The sequence below is a fragment of the Watersipora subatra genome, chromosome 2 (assembly GCF_963576615.1).
Source record: "Watersipora subatra chromosome 2, tzWatSuba1.1, whole genome shotgun sequence".
NCBI lineage: Eukaryota > Metazoa > Bryozoa > Gymnolaemata > Cheilostomatida > Watersiporidae > Watersipora > Watersipora subatra.
Window position 1 is genome coordinate 40132358 of NC_088709.1, and position 24736 is coordinate 40157093.

Sequence of the window (24736 nt, forward strand, 5' to 3'; positions counted from 1 at the left end):
CATTCTAAAGGTAATAGAATGTATGTACTATGTTATCACACCATTATAAAGGTAATAGAATGTATGTACTATGTTATCACACCATTCTAAAGGTAATAGAATGTATGTACTATGTTATCACACCATTCTAAAGGTAATAGAATGTATGTACTATGTTATTACACCATTATAAAGGTAATAGAATGTATGTACTATGTTATCACACCATTATAAAAGTAATAGAATGTATGTACTATGTTATCACACCATTATAAAGGTAATAGAATGTATGTACTATGTTATCACACCATTATAAAGGTAATAGACCAAATAAAAACAAATAATGAATGTATTACAAGTTATTGGATTTAGTAATCACCAACAAATGGATTTTTTTCATTACATACCAAAACAAACATGAAAATACAAAAGTCAGGAATTATTGAGTGATTTGAAGTAAAGTGTTTTAAAAGTTAATAATCTAATAGCAATGTGAGTCTGGATAGTGAATTGTAGGTTGTAGTAACAGAAAGTTTATAGACTGCAACATATCATATAAGGTGAATCCCTTTCATAAAAACTCAGCTCTACGCAGTTGACATGAAACATAAGATTCATAGCATTCTTTTCTTCAAGTGAGTTTTATGAAAAATGAGAGGTGTGTTTTTTATATCGTGTAGGATTCTTAGGCTAAATAATCCTTTCACCATATTTTATTAAAAAGGTAAAATACTTAGATTTCTATTGATAATTTGATACCCACAGTGCCCAGAAATAGTCGAAATCTTATGACTTTTTAGTGAGCGAATTTCCTTTCATTCTAATGAAATGTGAATATGACAGGAAAGGTTGTCTTTTATAAAGGTCATTTAAATATTGTTATTATGTTACAAATATGTTAAGTTATAAGTAACAAACACAATACAATTGCACTTAAATGGCTGATGGGTGTTTATCATGAACTTTTATTGCATTTTACATTGCTATTAAAGGCATCGGATATATTTGTGTTAAGGTCATTTTTAAATCTATTCACTAAAGTGAAATGTCTTTGTGAAGCAGATCATTGATGCGCTATTTGACTGTATGATGTTATGTTAGAATTTTATTGGACTCATATTTCTGTTAGGCAGCGAGAACATAGAATTTAGGTAATTTGAAGCAGTCATTTGCGTCTAAAATAGAATAATACTAGGCATAGAATAGTTATGGCTGAGCCTCAGTTTTGTGAATGTATGGCGAAGAAATTTGAGTCCATCAATGCAAAAAATATTGTATTAAAATATTTAAACTCAACAAGATTCAATGTTGCTTAAATTTTATTTCTCTTCTATCAAACCTATTTAAATATTACACAACAGCACATAAAAACTTTCATATTTTAGCTGCATGAAAAACATAAAAATGGCCAATTTTTCAAATCTCACTAATATGATTATATAATTAATTGTGTAAAGAGGATTAAAACACGTAGTAAACAGCGGAGAGAGCCAAGTCTCAATTTGATTTAATGGGTTTGAAAAATCATCATTCAAAACCATATGATTAATGTTTTGACATACATAGCTTTAAGTGGCTTTGCCAAATATGGTGGCAGTATGTTGTGTTCTTATGTCATATGGGTACAGTATGTTGTATTCTTATGTCACAGGGGTACAGTATGTTGTGTTTTTAGGTCACATGGTTACAGTATGTTGTGTTCTTAGGTCACAGGGGTACAGTATGTTGTGTTTTAGGTCACATGGTTACATTATGTTGTGTTCTTATGTCATATGGTTACATTATGTTGTGTTCTTATGTCATATGGGTACAGTATGTTGTGTTCTTATGTCACATGGTTGCAGTATGTTGTGTTCTTTAGGCGGTTCTTGTCTGATTGAATTCACCATCAACCATGACGTGATGCCTGAGATAAGGTTTATCAAAGGAAAAAGAGAAATCAAACCAGGCAAGAAGGTAAGACAGAATTTGTTTGGCTGTTTCTATTTTCTTGTCTCTCATGTCGACCGAGGATGCTTCATTTGGTGTTATGCATTTCAGTTGAATATTAACAACAACGGGATGCTAGCAATGCATTGCTGCTACCACAGAGATTGGCTTAGCTGTGAACGGCGCAACACATGATAATGCGAGCTGAATGCGCTCAAAAATGATGCTGTCTTCCTAGCTACATAGATTAAAAACATGGGAACACTTGCCTACACAATGCCTTAACAATGCACAGCATAAACATTTGTTGTGAACACACACACTGATGCTAGTAAACGATGTATTGTATTGCGTTGCCAAATAAATTAACCAATGATATTTGACCTCGGCCAATGAAGGCCGAGGTCAAATTCTGTTTTGGATTCTGCTTTAATTTAATTGATATGATCATTATCATTTTAATTAACTATTATCGATCACCAATGATTTGTGATGGCCCCAATAGTGTTTGTGAAATAGCAAAGCACTATCATAATGATAAAAACTAACTTATTCCAAAATAACAATTGGAATTCATGAAAAGAATCGAACAGAAAAAGCTTCAGCTTTCACTAGATGTAATCTGTTAAATAATTATCATCACACACCCACCCACGCACACACCCCCACCCACACACCCACGCACCCCCACGCACGCACACACACCTCATTACAGACAAGTATACATGTGTACATGTAGATAGTTGTTTGTGTGAAGCCCTATAGGCTTCATTTGAAGGTGTCTCACAAACACAATCAGTTTTCTTCAGAAACTATTAAAAGGTTATCAAACTATGTTTTGGGAATCAACTCTTTTGACTAATCACAAATAATCAGGTTTTTTGGCAATGTGTTAACTGCCCGATTGACGAATATTCAGTACTTTTCTGTCAATTGAATTCCTGATTCTGAATTGTCTTTATCCTGGATATGCACTACCGTATATTGATGACAGATAAACAGTATGTCAACTACATAAGCAATGAATGAACAGCATCTTACGCTACCTTTACAGCGTATAAACGTTGTGTTACACTACTTTGATTACATTTAGCCTGGCCTTGTTCTGCCCCCTCAACAGATATAAATTGTCTAATGTCCATAAAAATTGTATAACAAACTGATCAAATTTTCTTACAGTCATGAGTAGGTTTTGTGACAATTTTATCACCCAACCTTTTGCTGGTCCGTTTTGACCATACACTAAATTCGTATTATTCGAATCTTGTTAGCATCGCTGTTGATGTCTGATTTTGGCCATCTGTTAGCTGAGAGCAATTTATCTTTCCTACTGTATTTGACATCTGTATAATCAGGTACAGTTCGACATTGATTCTGCCTCCAAAACAATAAGAATAACGATCAACCAGCTGAAATTCGCTGATGAAGGTAAATACAGCATTCAACTCTTGAACCCAGATGGACACAGCAATCACGATGCTTCCTTTAACATCTATGTTAAAGGTAAGTCGACAGGGACTATAAATTTTTATATATGTTATAGTTTTGTATGGTCATAATGCTAGCACATTCACAGAAAATCATTGTATGTTCACAGTGCTTTCACAATCACAGAAGGTTGTTGTATGGTAGCAGTGCTAGCACATTCACAGAAGGTCATGTACTTTTACTTATTCAGTTATGTTCAAGTTTTTCTGTATATTAATGCTTTTTGGCCCTTGAAAAACATATCTATTCTTCAACCTATTTTAAATTGCCATCAATAACAATACTACTCATACATTTCTATACACTTATTAAATCTCATGATTTTAATACCCGTTATATATAATGTGTCACTTTATTATTTTATTCAATGAATCAACAAATTTTCAGCTAGTTCTGTTTTGAAATTGGACATCTCTGATGAGTCGCGTTGCATGTACTTAATGATGTTTGCAGTTTTGTAACTAAAGATCTTTGATAAGTTATAATGAAAGAGTGTGATTGATCACGCTGAACGAACAGCATGGTGCTAGAATTATATGTCTGACCTTACAACAGCATTGTTAACATGTGTGCTCACAGTTTTTGACACGTGAAATTGGTGAAAAATGATGCAGAGCTTCAGGCAAAGTAGAATTGTGTTTTTGTAGTATTTTATTTCGTTTGTATCAGCAATTTTCTCATTTTCCAACTCAAATCTAACCATGAAGAAGATATAATACGATAGGTATCTTTTCTGTACTGAAAAAAGGAGTTATGCTATCAGCTGTTAACTGCTAGCCAAGTATGTATTACGTTGATGAGGGTACATACAATAGCTGATGATATAAAGCTGTCTATGTTTTTCTTCCATTCATGGGAGATGGGCTATTGAAGCTATTGACATTTTTCTATGTAGATCCAAAAGATTCTAACCTCGACTTCCGGTCTCTCCTCAAACACAAAGACTACAAGAAGAGAGGGAGTGGTGAGGATGACCCAGACTGGGGCAAACTCAAACACCGTAAGTGTACGCTTTTGCTGAGCTGAATTCTTCACTAACACTTAATTCGTTCAATCTTCAATGTGGAGTTGTCAGCACATAACAATAACCCAACTTCCTATCAAGGTTTACTCCTGTAATTTCTCCAATCTTTAATAGGAAGTTGTCAGCTCATAACAATAACCCAACTTCTTACCAAGGGTTACTCCTGTAGTTTCTATAATTTTTAATAGGAAGTTGTCAGCACATAACAATAACCCAACTTCCTATCAAGGTTTACTCCTGTAATTTCTCCAATCTTTAATAGGAAATTATCAGCTCATAACAATAACCCAACTTCCTACCAAGGGTTACTCCTTTAATTTCTCCAATTTTTCATAGGAAGTTGTCAGCTCAACAATAACCCAACTTCCTAACAAGGGTTACTCCTGTAATTCCTTCAATTTTTGATAGGAAGTTGTCAACACATAACAATAATCCAACTTCCTACAAAAGTTACTCCTGTAATTTCTCCGACCTTTCATAGGAATTTGAAGCGTTCGTATTTGAAGCCATCTGGTTTTATGTTCCTGTCTTAAACTGTGTGACCAGTTTACATACAGCATTTCTTTTTGTATCAGGAGAAAAGGAAAGCTCACAAGAGGTAAATCGTTTTCTACGTCCTGTACGGCCAAAATGTCTGGAATGTTCTATGATGTAACGAGCATCCTGCCAATACATTTTAATAACGCTCATTTCTTTTGTGCTTATAATGTCACATTATAAATGTTTTAATTTCTTGAAACATCACTGACCTTACGTTAAACATTGCGCTGCATGAAACTGTTTATTAGAGATGACGTGAGGTTTGGCAGAGATGAGATTTTCTCTGTGTGCATCTTGTATGGGCATATCTGTGACACTAAACTCTTTGTTGTGATGACATCATTGCATTTCATTCTTCGCTTTTATATCTGCGAAATGTTTCTACCTGAAAGGTTTATTTATTAAATGCAAATTAGATATCAGCTTGACCACTCATCACGATATCACATCCATCAATGTACGACTGTAGTTGCTATCAGTTCAAAGCGATATACATTGTAGAAGCAAACACAAATTGTAAATACAGGTATTCCTAGTAGAACATAAACATTCAGTGAAAATGTTCCTTTATAAAATATAAGAAAGTTTCACTCTCTTTCACTCTATGTTTCACTCTATGTTTCGCTCTATGTTCTACTCTATGTTTCCTTCTATGTTTCATTCTAGTGCTCATTTTATGTATTACAGGAGGGAATTGACTGGCCTGACCTCAAACACAGGGAGAAGAAGAAACCTGTAAGATTCTAACTACATAATTAAATTAAGTTGTCTAAAGATGCTGCTCACTGTGTCTTCTGTGTATAAACACTCATAGAACAGTTTAAGCTTAACAAGATAGTTCAGCTGTTTCTTATTTAGTACATCTATATATATATTACTTATTTTATTATATAAATTATATTATGTATATTATATATTATATATAATGTATAATATAATATATAATAATATATATATTATAATATTATATAATTTATATTATATAATATTATAATAAATTATTTTTAATTTACTATAATATTATATATTAAATAAATATTTATAATATTTTATTTATTATTATATTATTAATATAATATTATATTATATATACATTATATAATATTATATATATATATAATATTTAATATATATATATTATGTTATATATTATATTATAAAAATATTACTTTATCGAATATAATTTTATTTCAAACAAATGTTTTCCAAATTATCTAACCCGAGAATCATAAAACTGGAAAAAAAGGCTCCAGCTAGTCAACAGCTGGTCAACCCCTGAGCTAGTCAATATAATCAAATAGGTGGTTTGACAATAAAATATCTTGGAATATGATGAAGATTTGCAATTAGTCAGAAATATTAGCGTAAATATTTTTTTACCTTTTGAGATTTTGTTTGCTGTTTCAAGTGGTCCGACTGCCATCATGCTTCTAGATTAAAATCGACAAAACTTGATCTGCGGTTGAAACGCTGATAAAAGACATGCCAGACTTCCCCAAAAATGACATCAATAGTTGTGCATGATGTTTATAAGAGATAAATATGCAGACTCATCAACGTTGAGTACTCATATGTTTACACAGTATTTATAGGAAAAACAATTAGACAAGTTCTAACCAACCTATCTGTAACATCTATAGCAATGTATCTGAGGCTATATGTGAAGTTTTATTCTAACAATCATGAGTAAATACAAAATAAAATATATTTCAATAGAGACTCATAACTCTCAAACTTGAACGCAATAACCGATGTCATAACAAGAGGGACAAACAGGAAATTCACCTGTTGATGTCATTTTTGGAGCAATCTTTTTTTAGCATTTTACCGCCATCAATTTTTGTTGATTTTAATCTTGAGATATCCTGACAGTCAGATCACCTGAAACAACAACAGAAATCTCAACTGATAGAAAAACATTTATACTTTTCTGGTAACATCTACTAGGATTCCATGTGAGTGACCCTTTAAGGAGAATTCAAGATGAGTTCAAAGTTCAAGATGAGCTCAAAACTATAATTTATAAGGAAGATAAAGGTCGTCAGCAAATAGACATATATTCGCCTTTTCAAATAAAATTTCTGACTTTATCTTAAACTCGCCTTAAATTATCTCTGGTAATATCATCATCGCCAATCAAGTAATACATACAGTATATATATCATCAATGGTATATATATCATTGATGATAGTAATTTATTACTAATGTATTTAGAAAAGTTAACTAGTTGAAGACGTTATTGAGGTAATGTTCATTTACTTTGGAGTTGTGGACAGGTGAATTTCGTGTTTGCTCAACATAACATGCTGGTTGGTTGTGCAGGTTGTGCCATCCTTTGTGTCTCCGCTCAAAGACATCACCGTAGAAGAAGGAGTCGATAAAGAAGTGATATTAGAAGCAGAGTTTTCTGTCAAAAATGTTCGAACAGCGAAATGGCAAAGGGTATGACATTGATTACAGTTATTCTATCAACTTCCTCTAAGCATAGCTGATTTACAGCTATTAGATCAAAGGGCTTATGGACTTATGTATGCAGACATGCTGACCTGACTAGGTTACAATTGCATTAAATTAGTCAGAGTTGTCTGTCCTTGCTCTTTTATTTTACAATGCAAAGTGAAGGTCTTTCGCAATCTAACTTTCCCTCTCAATATTTTTGTCGTTCCAATTGTCACACACCTGGAAAAACTCGCAGCCTTTTTCACAAGCGGGAAAAATTTATCAAAGACTTATAGTGGTGTTCTAGATAACCTGACCACCCTGGAAATTGTGAATATTGTTAGTCATTGTTAATCGTGGTAATCCAATATAACTGAATAATACTCGTGAATTATAAAATAAAACTATGTTAAACCATTTACCACTGTGTTGAAGAAAATGGTGGTGTTTATGAAAAACCAACCTCGTAAATACATATAAATAAATAAAATGATAAGCATGCATAATTATTTTGGGAGAACAAGACTATTTGTTGTGGTGCAAGCACGGCCTATGGCAATAGAATTGAGCTTTTAAACTTACTCAATTTCGTTTTAGTGCGTAGAGAAAACTTTCCGCATCATTTTGATATGCAACATCACCTACTAGATATGATGTGAGCATCATGAGAAAGCATATAAAATAACTTTGATGACTAAATTGGGAGTCAGTTTATTTAGAATATGCTGTAAGTCAGTCAATTCTGAATTTCACTGCGAATGTTTAGTTATAGTTGACTTTTACCAATAATATCTTACAGCAAAACTCACTGTGTTATCGGCAACAACTCTGTAAAAAATTATAAAATAGCCTAGCTTAAGAATTTTCAAAACTTACATCTGCTTTCTCTAACATTTTACAATTTTACTCTGATGGTGCTAACTACTTATCATTTTATTCAATGATAATGATGAGATCAGTTAGTCAGAAGTTGAAATCTGGGAACCCATCCTAATCATGCAGCGCTTTTTTCCTACTCGGTTTTTCACTGATTAAAATGATCTTAAATTGGATGCTTGAATTTTGAAAATTTCATTTAGTAAGTGTAAGGGTGCCTTGTAAGGGTGCCTTGTAAGGGTGCCTTGTAAGGGTGCCTTGTAAGGGTGCCTTGTAAGGGTGCCTTGTAAGGGTGCCTTGTAAGGGTGCCTTGCTTTTTCATAGTTTTATGGTACTAAGACTTTTTATAGAGGTCAATTGTTTCAGCTAGTTTGATTTAAGAAAGGTTTGTGAAAATTTTTATGAAAAGTTAAAAGGAGATATAAAAAATACGATATATCCATCCGTTACCAATATGTTTCACAATTTGACAGAATGGATTGAGGATAGAAAAGGTAAGCCATCAAGACTTATGTGATAGTATATTAAGTTGGCATCACTTCTTGTTTTCCATTTGCTTCTGTTTGGAAGATTATTTCTCAGACTGATTGTTATATTATGTTGCTGTCAGCTCGAGAGATTGTGTCTGTGTTAGATCTGTCTGTGGTTTTTCATTCTGATATCTGAATCTTGTGTAGGTAAATATGTGCATATAAATGACAGAGTTGGCAATAGTGGTTTTAGGGTTTTCTATACTTTGCTTACTTTCTGGTTTCAGGTGTTTCTTTGCCTTTTGGCTTCATTCTCTCTGCTAACTTTATAACTTCAGGTGCTCTGCCGCCTTGTGTCTGCTGCTACATCTATTTCTAGGCACTCCATGAATCATCTATCTCTAGGCACTTTGTGAATCATCTATCTCTAGGCACCCTGTGAATCATTTATTTCTGGGCATTCTGTGAATCATCTATCTCTAGGTACCCTGTGAATCATCTATCTATAGGCACCCTGAGAATCATCTGTCTCTAGGCACTCTGTGAATCATCTATCACTGGGCACTCAGTGGATCATCTGTCTCTAGGCACTCTGTGAATCTTCTATCTCTAGGCACTCTGTGAATCTTCTGTCTCTAGGCACTCTGCCAACCTTTTATTTCTCTTTCCTTGCTAATCTGTTTCTGAGCACTGTGCAACCCTTCCCACTCTTAGCCATCTTGCCAGCCTTCTATTTTCATGAACTCAGCTAATCTGTTTCTAAGGATTCTACTATTCGTTCGTCTCTAAGCTCTCTGCATAGTGTCCAAACACTACTAATGTTTTGTTTTAGGCTCTCTGTTAGTGTGCAGTTTTCAGACACTTCTCACTGCATGCACTCTTCTGTTTTTTGTCTCCTAGTGCGTTGTGTGTGGTAAAAAAACTCTGGCTCGTAGCTCCCATAAAATCATTCAGAAATCGATCACAAAAACTCGATTTGCAAGTCGGTTTGCAAATCCTTGGCGTAAATGCAGCTTTACCGTGACTTTCTGCTTCTAAGCATCCTATTGGCCTATCTCCAGGCACTTTATTGGCCTATCATCAGGCACTCTACTAACCTCTGTTTTCCAGACAATTTATCAAGAGTATTTTGACCCTAGAGACTTGCTGTTGTCTAAAATCAAACTCTTCCTTCCTCTCTCTTGCATGTCTTGCATGTCAGAACTGTTATTGCTAGTGATGATTACTGAGTGATTTAAAAAGCTAGTTGCCAAATTCGCCAGGAAGCGCTACTAAAGAGTAGTGATAGTAAACTTATATCTTTCTTTTGTCAACATTATACCAAGATGAGAGCATTCTGAACTCTCTACAGTATATACTGACGCGTGTTGAAAAGTTTTTCACTCCAGACAATTTAATCAGAAACTCAAGCTCTAGTTTTAAAGCATAAAAACCCTTTGTGCTAACTTTTATAACACATTAAACTGTCATATGTATCTGTAGCATAGGCACCTGAAAACAAAAATTGAGGAGGCAATGTTACAAAAATTAGACAAGTTAAACTGTTTTCTTCTACATTCTGTTTTCATACTAAACTTGTGTTTAGCTGATCCTTCCTGCTGAGGGTTGGATGACTAGTTTAAAATAAATTTTATTAGTTCAGGTATTCTTCTACTTGTGAAAATATTTTAATTCTGGAAATACTAACTTGCTCAAACTAGCCGGTATTGTATGTAAAATCTTGTCTTTGTGTAAAATCATCAAATGGTAAATATCCAAACCAAACTTGTCAATGCAGTGCTGTATATGCAATGCTTTATATGATGTCAAGCAATTTATATTTCAGTGCGCTCATTGGGTATGACATGTCTGTTTCAGAGCTTGCAATGTAGCGTATCTGACTCATAACTGATTCACATCTGACTCATACCTGACTGATAGCGGACTCATAACTGACTCATACCTGACTTGTATCTGACTCATAACTGACTAATAACTGATTCATATCTGAATCATACTTGACTCATAACTGACCCATATCTGACTCATACCTGACTCATATCTGACTCATAACTGGCTCATACCTGACTCGTATCTGACTCATACCTGACTCGTATCTGACTAATAGTTGATTCATAACTTACTCATATCTGACTCATATCTGACTCATACCTGACTCATAACTGACTCATATCTGGCTCATAACTGACTCATATCTGACTCATAAATGACTCATACCTGACTCATATCTGACTCATATCTGACTCATAACTGACTCATATCTGACTGATACTGACTCATATCTGGAAAGGAACAAAATCAAACAAAGCTAGATTAAATCTGTAGATTTAAACATATCTACAACAAATCTATATTAAATTTATTATATCTACCAGATCATTACTACCATCTATTGACTTCAACTAACTGAGATTTCAGGCTTCAAATTCACCATTTAAGGGAGGTAACGGAAACTACCACTCTCAAAATTAGTATTTTGATTGCGACCGGTGACTTTGAGTTCTTCAATCTGAATGTGTCACTCAGTTTTGTGTCAATAGACTGTAGTAGTCATTCATGAGCTCACTCTTGCTTTGAGCTAAGTAAGTCTAGAATATGTGCTCCATAGATTAAATTCACAAAGTCATCTTAATGTCTCTTGTGTGAATCTTTAAAGAACCGAATGGAGGTGTTCAAGGGCTCTAAAGATGAGATAATTCAGGAAGGCTTTTTCCATAAACTTCACATTAAAAAACTTGGACCGAAGGACAGCGGAAATTACACTCTTTCTTGTGATGGAGTTGTTACGTCATGCAATCTCTTTATCAAAGGTAACTTGTCATATATTCAAACCAAGAGATTATTGGAGACTTCTATTTTAGAGTAAGGATTGGTGTTCAGCAAACAACAAGCTAGAAATAAAAATCAGCTAAAATACAGCTGAATACAGCTAGAATAAAAAGTTATATTTTGGTTAAAAATCAGTAGAAAGGCAACTGTGAGCCGTAATAGACGGTTGTTCGTGATATATTTCTTGCGTGTTCACTGCAGCGTGATTATTAACTTTGCTCTGAGAGCGTTCAATGAGCAGTTTGTAGGCGTTTCGCTAACAATAAGTATGGCAACTGCCAAAGATGACCTTTCACCTTTTCCCATGTGAACTAGTGACATTATCAGAGAGCTGCGTGTAAATTTTTAAGTAATTTCTGGCTGTCGCTGGACCAGAGTCACTCTCTCTACAGGAAGGAAATTGTGCCCAGCGAAAAGAAAAGGTCAAGACATGCTAGCATTTTCATTCTGTAGCAACGGATAAGTCCAATAGATAAGTTTGTTCATTCTCATCCTTTAGATGCTGCCATGGTGCATCACTGGTATAGCGCAGTGCTTTTACAGATGTTGTCTTTGGTTCTGTAAGTGTGTCCAGTTGTAAAAGAATCGACCAAGTTCCTCTACTTGCTTTCTAAGAATCAAACCACATGAGTACAAGGCAATGAGAATATATATACATGTATTTCACAAATATAAATGACTACAGTTCAAGATGTAATAAACATACAATAAACTGCACAGTTTGAGACTTCCAGATGCTCTGATTTCCGTGGCTCATTTAGACTTTTTTATAGTCTTCGTGCGATGTTAAGCCTCATTCCTCGGTCACAGAGCCAATTCAGTAGCCGACTCTCAACCGAGGTGACAATCGGCTCTGCTCCGACTCTCACTCTCCAAGGCCGACCCTCGACTCGTTCGACTGAGTTGTTGGCCGATTGCTAGGTCTAGGGCTGAGAGAAAAAGGTTTAGTGACTGGCGCTAGACTGAGCCTCGCCGCCGGTCCAGAGTCGGTTGCTATCCCTCTTTCTTTCCTCCTCGCGGCCTTGGGCCCGGCAATCGACCGCCACACACTTAACACTCTCCATTTCTATAGGGTTGACGATTTAGTTGCACTCGGCCCAATCCATGTACAGGTTGTACCGGAATACATGCATTACTGGTAACTGGTGACATGATAAACTAGTGACAGCACTTTGCAGCAATCTGCAACTGTATTTTTTCGCATCATTTATCCATCAAAATGAATTTGAGTAGCTGAAGCTAGCAACACTAGCAACTGCGTGATTATCACTGCGTGATAATCACGCAATCAATCACGATCCTCAAGCGAGCTAGTAGTAACCAATAGTATTTTCTCAATCGTTTCAAGCGTGCGTATTTTAACCGGTGTAATGAATATGGCCTCAAATGTTTCATTGTATAGCAATGTGACTGCTTGGCCTAGTAGTAAGCACACAGACCTAGTAGTAAGCACACAGACCTAGTAGTAAGCACACTTGCTTGCAGACCTGTAGGTTCCGAGTTCAATTCCAGTAGATTTTATGTAATCATAATTTTATTGCTATAACTGGACATCTGAACGATAGACAAACAGTTATATATATATCTGTGAGAGTTATATTATATACCTGTAGATCGTTGGTTTCCTAATGAATGCGGTTAAACAAAAAACCTAATTTGTTACAATCCGGTGAAAATCTGGAAGTATTTCTATCATACACATTAGTGTATAATGTATGTACTCACTTTGTCTGTTTTTAGCCAAGCGTAAAGAGTACAAATTTGGCAAAAAGCTAAGAGAGTCATACACATGGAAAGAAGGCAAAGAGGCGGAGCTTGTCTGTGATGTTGGAGAGTCCCAGCAGGATGTAGTTTGGAAAAAGAACGGAGTGGAAATAACTGTAAGGAAAATAAGTACACACAGTTAACGTATAAATTCTGTTAACAGTGACTATATTTTATACAAGAACACACAGTTAACATATGAAGGTTGTTAACAATAACTATATTGTATTCCAGTGTACACAGTTAACATATGAAGGTTGTTAACAATAACTTCATTGTATACCAGAGCACACAGTTGACATAAGAAGGTTGTTAACAGTAACTATATTGTATTCCAGTGTCCACAGTTAACATATGAATATTGTTAACAGTAACTATATTGTATACCAGAGCACACAGTTAGCATAAGAAGGTTGTTAACAGTAACTATATTTTATACAAGAGCACACAGTTAACATATGAAGGTTGTTAACAATAACTATATTGTATACAAGAGCACACAATTAACATATAAAGATTAACAGTGACTTTAATGTTTTCATACTCTTTACTCGTTACCAGCGGCGACGAGTGAAAGCCGACCCTGTGGTAATTTATCTTTCTTCTGATTGGACCTTGATGCGCTTTTTGTTGATAGAATTGTTTTGCATGGTTATAGCGACAAACATCCACTTTCTATTTTTGGCATTTAATTTAGCTATTTTTGTTGCCATAGTGATATTTATACTATCTTATAAAACTTAGTTTATGTAGTTGTTAGTTAGCAAGTCCCTCTCTAGACTTTATCCCACTTGGATTTATTTTTTCTTCACTCTTACCATTTGACTGAGTAAGGCTTTCAGCAGGGGATGTGAAAGTATTACATCCAGATAATATTCTGCCTGTTACCTTCTCTTCAGTAACTACAGAGTCAATCCGCTTTTCAGCTGTTTTGTTTCCCCATTTATCACTTTAGAGGTTCACTTTTATTTGTGTCATTTTCAGCTCATCATGTCTATTCTCCATAAACTAACTAGCGCCACTCAAAGAAGGACTTCAATCCATCGTTTTTTTGACATCATGTCGTTTGCACATGCGCTCGTTCATGGAAAAGCCACCATATTTGTAACAAATGATCGTTTTTCTTTTATTTACTAGTACTTTTAGGTGTTGTTTTGATACTATAACAAAAAATATGCAAACAAAAGCATCGTTTTAAACAATTCATTGCAAAAGCTTTGTGTTTTTAACGATAAAATTGTCCATAAAGATGGCCGACAACGATAAAATGACATCTCAAAAAATTGAAGGATAGTGAAGTGTTATCTTTAGCAAGCTTAACAAATCTCTTTGCAATACTTATTATTATTATTATTATTACTATTATTATTATTATTGGTTTAGTTACAGCTTATGCTGGTTTTATTTCCTGCCATCAACCTGTGACCTGTGTCAGCAGGCTGTGGTGGGCAGGACCTTGCTGAGGATGTTAGCCAATCCTAACAGCGCTGTCTGTTGTACCATTGAGTATTTCTTCACGTCAACATTGTTATTATTATAATCATTATTATTATTATGCTCTGCTATTTTTTTTTAGTCCGAGAGCAATCTAATAAGCATTCACCAGAGCGGGACGTCCTGCATACTCAAGGTATCAGCAGCCCAACTAGATATGGCAGGCACATACGAGTGCGAAGTATACAAGGATGTGACCTCATGCAAGGTCACAGTTGATGGTGCGTATCTATTGCAAGATGTTCATAATATAAAACTTCCTTTACTCTTACAGTAGACACCGTAAGAAATTTGATCATCGCTGTGGTCTAGTTTTGTTTAAATATTGTGAATTAATGCAGTCTTTGCAATGTGAGATTAGACCACAAGTCAAAAACATCCCTAAAATATTTGGTATGATTTATTTTATGATTTGCTAGTGAATGTTGTGGGTATTGGTTGCATTAAGAACCCTCTCGTATGCTTTCATTGAAAATTTTTCTTGCATCTCAAAGCAAAAGTTTGCTTGGAACTTTCCTCATGTCTCAACTTTCTCATGTGTTAGGACACTCGTATGTCGAAGTATGACTATACATGAAACCTTTGAAAAAATTTCATTTTGTCATTTATGCCGAGTATAAAGATGAAATGCTATTGAGTCATGGGACCTATGACTGCTGGGAAATATTGCTGTTGATGGACAACTCCGAATTACCAAATTTAGAATTACTGACTGAGTTTAGTAAACTCTCCGAAGATCATCAGTGTGCAGACGAATACCTGATTCAAAATTTGTTAGAAATACTCCTTTGTCTGTGGACTGTTTTTAGAAATGGATTATGAGTTTGTCCAGAAGCTATCAGAGCATGAGGTCTTACAAAATGATGATGCAGAGCTCGTCGTTCTAGTTAACCATGAGCGAGCGAAGGTGTGTCACTCATCTTTTCTTTTCTCCTATTAGTCTTTTGTATTCTTATTTTCTCTACCAGTGATATTAGCAAATTCTTGGAGTTATTTTCTCTATGTATTTCAAGTTTTAAGCAAGCAGATCAAATTCATTAGCAATTTTAAACCTTTTCAAAAATGAATACAATACGATGTTTGAATATTTCCTATAATTCTCGCGCCATATTTGTTACATTTACCATCTTCTTATAGTCGTACCATATCCTCAACAATAATATAAAATAGACGCTCCTAGAACATAAACAGTCTGTTCCTAGAATATTTAAGTTATATAGATTTTACGTTATAAGAACTGTAAAATACATGTAACCTGCCTAATCCTTTCCAAACTCATCCATTTGGTCCTTCAAATGAGAAAAACTAAACATAACCTTTTAACTTAATGACTGTCCATAACTATGGTATTATTGGTTTGTATCGACAACTTTTCTCCTTTCTCTTATTAAATTCTCTTGGTTTAGAGTACAAGATTACAGTAATTTTGCATTAAGTTAAGGGGAGTGCTCACTTTCAATGTTAATTTAAATTGTTTATGACTGAATGAAACACAGCTCCCTTTGGTTCGAGTGCTATCTGCTATCTGCTAGTGAAGGCGGACAAACTAAATATTTTACAAGTTTTTTATTGACCGACATTCCAGAATCGCCCTGATTGATTGGATGATTAGATCTTTAGCAAAATCTCTCTGATTATTTTACTGGGTACACACAGCTTTGAATGTAGGTAGCTTTAGGTGTCAGTAAGTTTCTAACATAAATTTTACCATGTTGGTAAGTCTCCCACATAGATGACAGCGCTTATAAAACACCTGATATTGCATAAAAGTGTTTTTTCAAGTTTTAATGACATTTTTTAACAATCGCAACAGTGAAGACAATTGTTTCGATACTGTCAATACTATATCTATCTTCTATCTATATATATATTTCTCAAAGTCCGTCTGAATGTCGTATATCTGTCTGTTAGTTTTCCGGCTATAGCTATTATTAGAACACCTGAGCTGGACAACAATGCAGACTCAAAGTCATGGCTTACCGTCATTGGAAGCCTAACCTTATTAACTAGCTTAGTGGAATTTTCCATCGGCATTATGCCAGGCTACTAGCTTGAAAGGTACAGTTGTTTGACAGTTATAAAACCTTTAACAATCGTTTTTATTATTCTCATGATATGTAGTTTGAAAGTTAGAATGGCAAATGTTGTTATATATTAAATACAAATCAATTTTCTGTCCAAATACTCTTCTATTACATGGGCAACGCCGGGTGGCACAGCTAGTTATATCTATATATATACATATAAATGTGAAAGTTTGTGTTTCCCTCCAGTTGTAGCTATCATTAGCATGGTGTAGCTGGACAATGCTGACGCAACGTAATGGCATACCGTCTTTAGAAGCTTAGCGCTTAGGTATTAACTAGCTTACTGGAAATTTCCATTGACATTGTGCCAGGCTAATAGCTTGAAAGTTACAACTGTTTGGCAAAGTTTTAAAACCTTTGCAGTTGTTTTTATTTTTCTCTTAATTTATTTCAATTACACGACACACTTTTCTCATGGTATGTAGTTTGAAAGTTAGAATGGGAAATGTTGTTATATGTTAAATACAAATCAATTTTCTGTCCGAAGACTTTTATTACCTGGGCAACGCCGGGTAGCACAGCTAGTTATAATATATATGTGGATAAGTGAATGAAATAAATTTAACTTTTACCTTCAAGGTATTAATCATTTGTTTTGTCTTCAATAATAACTTTCCTAGTCATTTTTACACTCTATTAAAGTCTACGCTTATAGAATGCTTATAGATTCATTCAACACACCTGTTGGAGAGTGTCTTTTATCAATGTGTGTTTGTTGCTTCTTGGTTGAGTTCGTTGTTTCATCTCTACTCACACTATTACTACACCAGGTGCGCTGGTTCCGCGGTGCAACTGAGAGCTCTCGTAAGGAGATATTCAAGTCAGAGAAATATGAGCTAGTAACAAACAAACTGCACCGTACTCTTCGTATAAAGAATTGTGCGAAGGCTGACACTGACACCTACTGGTGTCTAGTAGGAGACCAACAGTGCTCAGCTCCTCTTGCTGTCGCCTGTAAGTATTACTTATGTTCATTGGGTTAGATAGTTGATTGAATCATATAGTCTAACAAACCTACCTGCTATAAGATACAAAATTCATCTATTTAGATACAGTCATACTTCGACTTACGAGCTTAATGCGTTCCGAGACTCAGCTCGTATGTCAATTTACTCGCATGTTGGTGCAATTTATTTATATATAGAACAATTAAATATATATTAATTGGTTTCTATACTCTAAAAAATGCAAATAAAACACTCAAAACAAGATATTGTAACAGAAAAAACATGTTGGTTATTGTCCTAACTTACCACATGCTTTCAAAAAGCAACAAATAAAAACAATGCAAGGAAATGTGATTAATTAAAATGTAAAATTAAATACATTCAGTAGCAGCTAACGCTAGCATTTGCCAGGGAGGGAGATATAAGTCTTATTCTTTATTACAACAGTTGAATTTGATAAATTTGGATTTTATCAAAGTCTTAAAAAACAAACTTAAAAGCAAACCTAAAAGCAAACTTTCATTTTTCGTAATTAAAATTTCTTCGGCGTTCATAGTTGGAAGTTTCTCGCTGGTTAGCTAATTTTCCCTTTGTTACACTTTCACGACTAGCCGGCCGTTTTAAGGACGTTTGCCCTTTCAGGATGTTTGCCATTGTCGCCCTTTCACCGTGTTGCGATTAGGACGAACACTGGTGTCATCACAAAGGGTTAATGCACGACTACTAGCCAACTTGTCCGAAAGGCTATTTTTATAGATAGCACCGGCCTTTTAACTACCGGCCTTTTCGCCTTTTAACTACCGGCCTTTTCGCCTTTATTGAAACATCGTTTCAGTTACGCTGTCACCGGCCAACTGTTTATCTTTTATCCAATGCCTGAGCAGTCTCTCCATCAGCGGTCGTGAAGATTGCTGCATCGTTTAGAAACTATGGTTAATCCTTTTGCAAACTAAATGCCCTGAATATAACCCTTCGGTTTGATGATTGTAGATGTATTTCTGTCATATTGCTGAGCTAGAGCAATCACGCATACACATTTCGCATATTTTTTCAATAATTTTCCGTTTAATATCAATTATTATCATTTGCTTTTTCTTTCCATTATCTTTCATTTTACTGGCAAACTTTTGGTCTACGCACCGTATTTTTAATTCACATAATTCTGCACTGAAAATTGCGCACAGAAAACACGGTACAAAAGTATAACCTGAGTAGTTGAAAAATACAGAGTGGTGCTGTTCTCATAAAACACCTCCGGCATACTTTGCAACTGACTCACGTGCTCGTATCTCAAACATTGCTCGTATGTTAGTGCTAAAACTTGCTTAAAAGCTGGCTCGTATCTCAAGTTTCTCGTACGTTAGAGCACTCGTAAGTTGAAGTATTACTGTACTATTCCCACAACCAAACACGAGTGAAGCGATTGTTTGGAGCTTTATGATAAATGCATATGTGCACAGAACTCACGAAAATTATTCATCAACACTGTCGCAAACCCTTGTACCAAAATCTCATCAACAAATTTAACCATTTTTCAATGGAGTTGTTTAAGTATAATAGTGATACAAAACACATATAAACCTATATAAATATGTTACCAACAAAAACATGCACATTTTACTAGTCTATGGCATTGTCCAATTGCCGAAGGTTTCTAATATCTTTCCGTTTTTAATATTTTGCAAAAGTATTTAGTTATAAGAATAATTATTCGATTTTATAAAATTATTATAAGACTTAATTTTAAGAATAATCATTCGAATTTATTTATCCGAAGGTTTCCGTAAAAACGTAGACCCTTTGAGGCATAGACCGATTTACAGGTACGAAATTGTGGTACACAGTTTATCAGCCCATGTTTTTTTGTCCAATTACTGAAGGTTTCATTAAGTTATTTAGAATGTTAGCCAAAATTCTTTACATCTTATGTACAAGCTAGGGTCGAACTACAACGCCCCTTTATGACGAGAACATTTTTTTATTTTGCTCCGGTTTGCAGAAAACTTCCAGACGTGTGAATGCTGATGCTCCCTTTTTGTTACAGATCGCTATCAAAACCATTCTACATTCAACACAACCAACTTTCAAACTGTGTATAGTACACAGCAGCTTGCCATTTTACTTCTAATATTGCATTTCTCCTATTGCTGGGGAGAGATATAAACATATAATCTTTTCCTTTCATTATTGCTGTTTGTTGTACATAATAACACCCAGTACATTACAGCTACCATTGCAGTTATCCTATTGCACTGCAGTGCCATTTGACTGCTAATGTTGCATTTCTCAACCAGCAGTACCTTTTCTTTTTTCCAATATCACTTTGGTCGTGGGTGTACGACAGGGGGATTTTTAGTATAATTTTGTCCAAAGTATAGTGAAATCTGTCACAAAACACTGATAGATTTTTAACGATGTATTTGGCATGAGATTGTATTTATGACAGCTATTTATGACAGATACTTTTGGAAAAAGTTATGTTATTTGGTTCAATTCATTAACTTTCAACTTTTGGCATCTATACCAATCCAAACAAAATTTAATCAAACACTATTTAAGATTATGTGTACATTTTTTAATTTCAAATCTTAGCAACAATATTATTATTCTCTTAAAAAAAAGTCATTTAAGAAAAACTTAAAAGTTGCAGGTAAAGTTAGTTCAAGTATTTAAAACAATGACTTGTATCTGCTATCAAGGAAAAGGCTATATAATAGTTCACCGTCTATCATGTCAACAACCTAGACAGTTGATTGAACTATGATATGAGACAGAATATTTTTGGGTTTTTTAGCGGATGTGCGATTTATTGAGAGGTTGTCTCCTTCCTTGATGGCTGTAGAGAAACACCAAGCTGTGTTGGAGACTCTTGTAGAGAACCCGCATAAGAAAGAAGTTTGCTGGCTGAAAGATGGCAAACCTGTTACAGATAAACGATATCAGATTAAGGGTGATCTGGTTCTAAACATGCTCGGCAGGTAGGAACAAGGCCATCAGGCACATCATTGTTAGGGAGTGTCTTGTAGTGTCAATGGTGTTTATATGTATCATTAACAGATGCTATGCTTAAGATTAAAGTTGGCAGCTGTCACACAAATCCTTGTGTGACAGTTGCCTGTAAAGTGTGACAGCTGTCTGTGAAGTGTGACAGCTGTCTGTGAAGTGTGACAGCTGCCTGTGAAGTGTGACAGCTGTCTGTGAAGTGTGACAGCTGCCTGTTAAGTGTGACAGCTGCCTGTGTAGTGTAACAATTGCCTGTGTAGTGTGACAGTTGCCTGTGTAGTGTGACAGTTGCCTGTGAAGTGTGACAGCTGTCTGTGAAATGTGACAGCTGTCTGTGAAATGTGACAGCTGTCTGTGAAGTGTGACAGCTGTTTGTGAAGTGTGACAGCTGTCTGTGAAGTGTGACAGCTGCCTGTGTAGTGTAACAATTGCCTGTGTAGTGTGACAGTTGCCTGTGAAGTGTGACAGCTGCCTGTGAAGTGTGACAGCTGCCTGTGAAGTGTGACAGCTGCCTGTGAAGTTTGACAGCTTATGAATTGTATATAAACAGATGCTAGTACTCACTTATTTTTGTCACTTATTATTTTTGTATTTTTTAGCCTAATTATATTAATAAGTAGGGTAATTGTTTTGTTCAAAAATGCATTTATATTTGAGATATCTTATTTATAAGTATAGTCTTTGATATTGGGAAATTGACAACAATAGTCTAATGCTTGGGCCATAGTTCTACAGATACTCTCAAAGTTGTCTGCACATAGCAGTTCCTCATCCAAGAACATCAATCTGTCACGAGCTCAGAGTTCTATCAGTGCATTACAGTTTCTAACCGCTCGGGATGCTTGGTGTGAAAATGTCTAAATAAAAATATCATGGTTCTCTCCCATGAGTATTATAAAAAGTGTGAATTGCAACATCTCTTGCATTAGTATCGCATGAGTATTACATTATGGACTACCTAAGTAACTTTAGGTTTATTTTGACTACATGTAGCAGGTGTTTGATAATGAAGTGTCACCATATTCTGATCTGTTCATTGTTTGTCACCCTGCTGATCTGTGCCTACTGTAACTACTGTAGTGGTCAGATGGACAAGCAAAACTGGAAGGGAGCTAAAGAGAGCAACCTCTACAAGTATCTCCTCATCATTGAATCGTGTGAGAAAGTAGACTCGGGCTCCTTCACCTGTCGAGTTGGAGATGAGGAGTCGGTTGGCACATTTACTGTCACAGAAAGTAAGGATACCGAAGGCTATAAATAAATCGAAAGCAATCATGTTGTGTAGAGAATTAAAGATTTCATAATATAAAATTATACAATTGCTGCGTGAAAAATCAACAGCAGAAAATACTAAACTGTGGCTACACCATTATTACATTTATGTGTTCAAAATGTTTTAAAAGTTTTTGCTTGTCTCATTGGCTAGTTTTGTTATCAAAAATCCCAATTTTTAATTTTTTATAGTAACCAATTATGATATTTCTACACTAGTGAACAAAATAAACCGGACTTACAACTGGCTGTTTAAAATTCCATCTTTATCAAACCTACAGTGATGTGTCAAATAAACTGGAATCATTTGTTGGGAAATTAAAATTCTCAGTTACATTATTGTTACTCTTTGTGAATTTAGTTAATAGCCATAAATTATATATTAAATTAATCCTCATTTCGCTCTGATTTTAAACATAAAAACCAAACAGCTGTAAAGTTATGCTTTTGAATGATTATGTAGGCTAAGTTCTGAAGATTTCATTTTTTAATTGTTGAAGATCACAATCTGTTATTGGCTTATTGCAAGTCATATATACATAATCATTCACAATCATAATTTTACAACTGTTTGGTTTATATAGTTGACCGGCCTTGACCTCAGGACATAATAAGAACTATTTTAATATATAATTTATGGCTATTGTTTAAATTCACAATGAGTAACAATATTATGAGATTTTCAGTTTTTCAAAAAAAATGGTACAGGTTATAATTTATTATTTACGACTAAAACAGAAGAGTCATTGAAAATAGTTTTGAATGTTGTTGAATAATATTGTTAACAGAAATCCCATCTAGAGCATATTAGGGGAACGTTAGCACGTCTGGTCAGCCTGTGGTACCACCTGTTCAACATGTAGCTTCAGTCCCATAATTATGTGTACTTCAGAGCATTCGTTATTGAATTGCTTGCTTTTAAGTTTTCTGATTGGCTAACTTTAACATAGCTCAAGCCTGCTTTTATTTTCAACTCTTTTTCGTTGTCCAGGTTTAGCGCCACCAGTACTCGACATGTCCCTTCTTCTCGAGATGATAACTGTGAGAGTGTCAAAGAGATTGCATCTTTCTATTCCGTACAAAGCTAAACCAGAACCAACCGTCAGTTGGATGTTTCAAGGCTCCAGCATTCTCTCACACATGATAACCTCTCAAAGTATGTCAGTTTTCATAGCAACCAATCGCTGTACATTTTCTAACCGGTGTTTGTTATAGAAAGTTTATTTACTTGAGAGTTCAGCTACTAACAATCAAGATTGGCTTGGCACCGCCATGATATTACATCTGAAGGTTTTAGTACACTTTTTAACTAAATATAATACATTGTCTCTTGAGTTTGAATGATAAGAATTTCTATTTAAAGATTGCAATTGTCTTTAGTCAGCAGTTTTGAAGATCAGTTTTTTTTAAGGAAAGACCTAGTTGATGACCCAGAATGATGTCAGGTCTTTAATTTGACAGGATAGATATAGATACAGATGTGGTGATCATAAAGGTACATGCTTGGCTCTCACAACTCAAAGTTTTCAATTTATGACCAAATTTTAGGTTGTTTCAGTGTTACTAAATTGTGTCTCAATAGATGTGCAGCTTTTTAACAAGAAACAAAAGAGATGTCAATTCTCATGGTTGCTCAATCTAATATCTTTTTGAAACATTATATTGTACGAAGTAGCCATGTTTGACACATGTGACAAGCTAGTATAAAGTAGTCATGTTTGACACATGAGGCAAGCTAGTATAAAATAGCCATGTTTGACACATGTGAAAAGCTAGTATGAAGTAGCCATGTTTGACACATGTGACAAGCTAGTATAAAGTAGCCATGTTTGACACATGTGGCAAGCTAGTATAAAGTAGTCATGTTTGACACATGTGGCAAACTAGTATAAAGTAGCCATGTTTGACACATGTGGCAAGCTAGTATAAAGTAGCCATGTTTGACACATGTGGCAAGCTAGTATAAAGTAGCCATGTTTGACACATGAGGCAAGCTAGTATAAAGTAGCCATGTTTCACACATGTGGCAAACTAGTATAAAGTAGCCATGTTTGACACATGTGACAAGCTAGTATAAAGTAGTCATGTTTGACACATGAGGCAAGCTAGTATAAAATAGCCATGTTTGACACATGTGAAAAGCTAGTATGAAGTAGCCATGTTTGACACATGTGACAAGCTAGTATAAAGTAGCCATGTTTGACACATGTGACAAGCTAGTATGAAGTAGCCATGTTTGACACATGTGACAAGCTAGTATGAAGTAGCCATGTTTGACACATGTGGCAAGCTAGTATAAAGTAGCCATGTTTGACACATGTGACAAGCTAGTATAAAATAGCCATGTTTGACACATGTGAAAAGCTAGTATGAAGTAGCCATGTTTGACACATGTGACAAGCTAGTATAAAGTAGCCATGTTTGACACATGAGGCAAGCTAGTATAAAGTAGCCATGTTTGACACATGTGAAAAGCTAGTATGAAGTAGCCATGTTTGACACATGTGACAAGCTAGTACAAAGTAGTCATGTTTGACACATGTGACAAGCTAGTATAAAGTAGTCATGTTTGCCACATGTGGCAAGCTAGTATA

The 24736-nt window shown here is 35.0% G+C and overlaps 1 protein-coding gene across 1 annotated transcript in view; it reads left to right on the forward strand.

Annotated features, from left to right (window-relative positions):
- LOC137388203 (twitchin-like) overlaps window positions 1-24736 on the forward strand; it is a 141327-nt gene that overhangs the window by 18278 nt on the left and 98313 nt on the right. Inside the window, exons 8-21 of the mRNA XM_068074707.1 lie at window positions 1841-1935; window positions 3264-3411; window positions 4292-4396; window positions 4996-5018; window positions 5648-5695; window positions 7284-7403; window positions 11403-11556; window positions 13316-13455; window positions 14916-15054; window positions 15643-15740; window positions 17691-17874; window positions 20662-20845; window positions 21951-22105; window positions 23134-23298. Coding sequence (XP_067930808.1) covers window positions 1841-1935; window positions 3264-3411; window positions 4292-4396; window positions 4996-5018; window positions 5648-5695; window positions 7284-7403; window positions 11403-11556; window positions 13316-13455; window positions 14916-15054; window positions 15643-15740; window positions 17691-17874; window positions 20662-20845; window positions 21951-22105; window positions 23134-23298 — 1758 coding nt within the window. The remainder of the gene's footprint in view (window positions 1-1840; window positions 1936-3263; window positions 3412-4291; window positions 4397-4995; window positions 5019-5647; window positions 5696-7283; window positions 7404-11402; window positions 11557-13315; window positions 13456-14915; window positions 15055-15642; window positions 15741-17690; window positions 17875-20661; window positions 20846-21950; window positions 22106-23133; window positions 23299-24736) is intronic.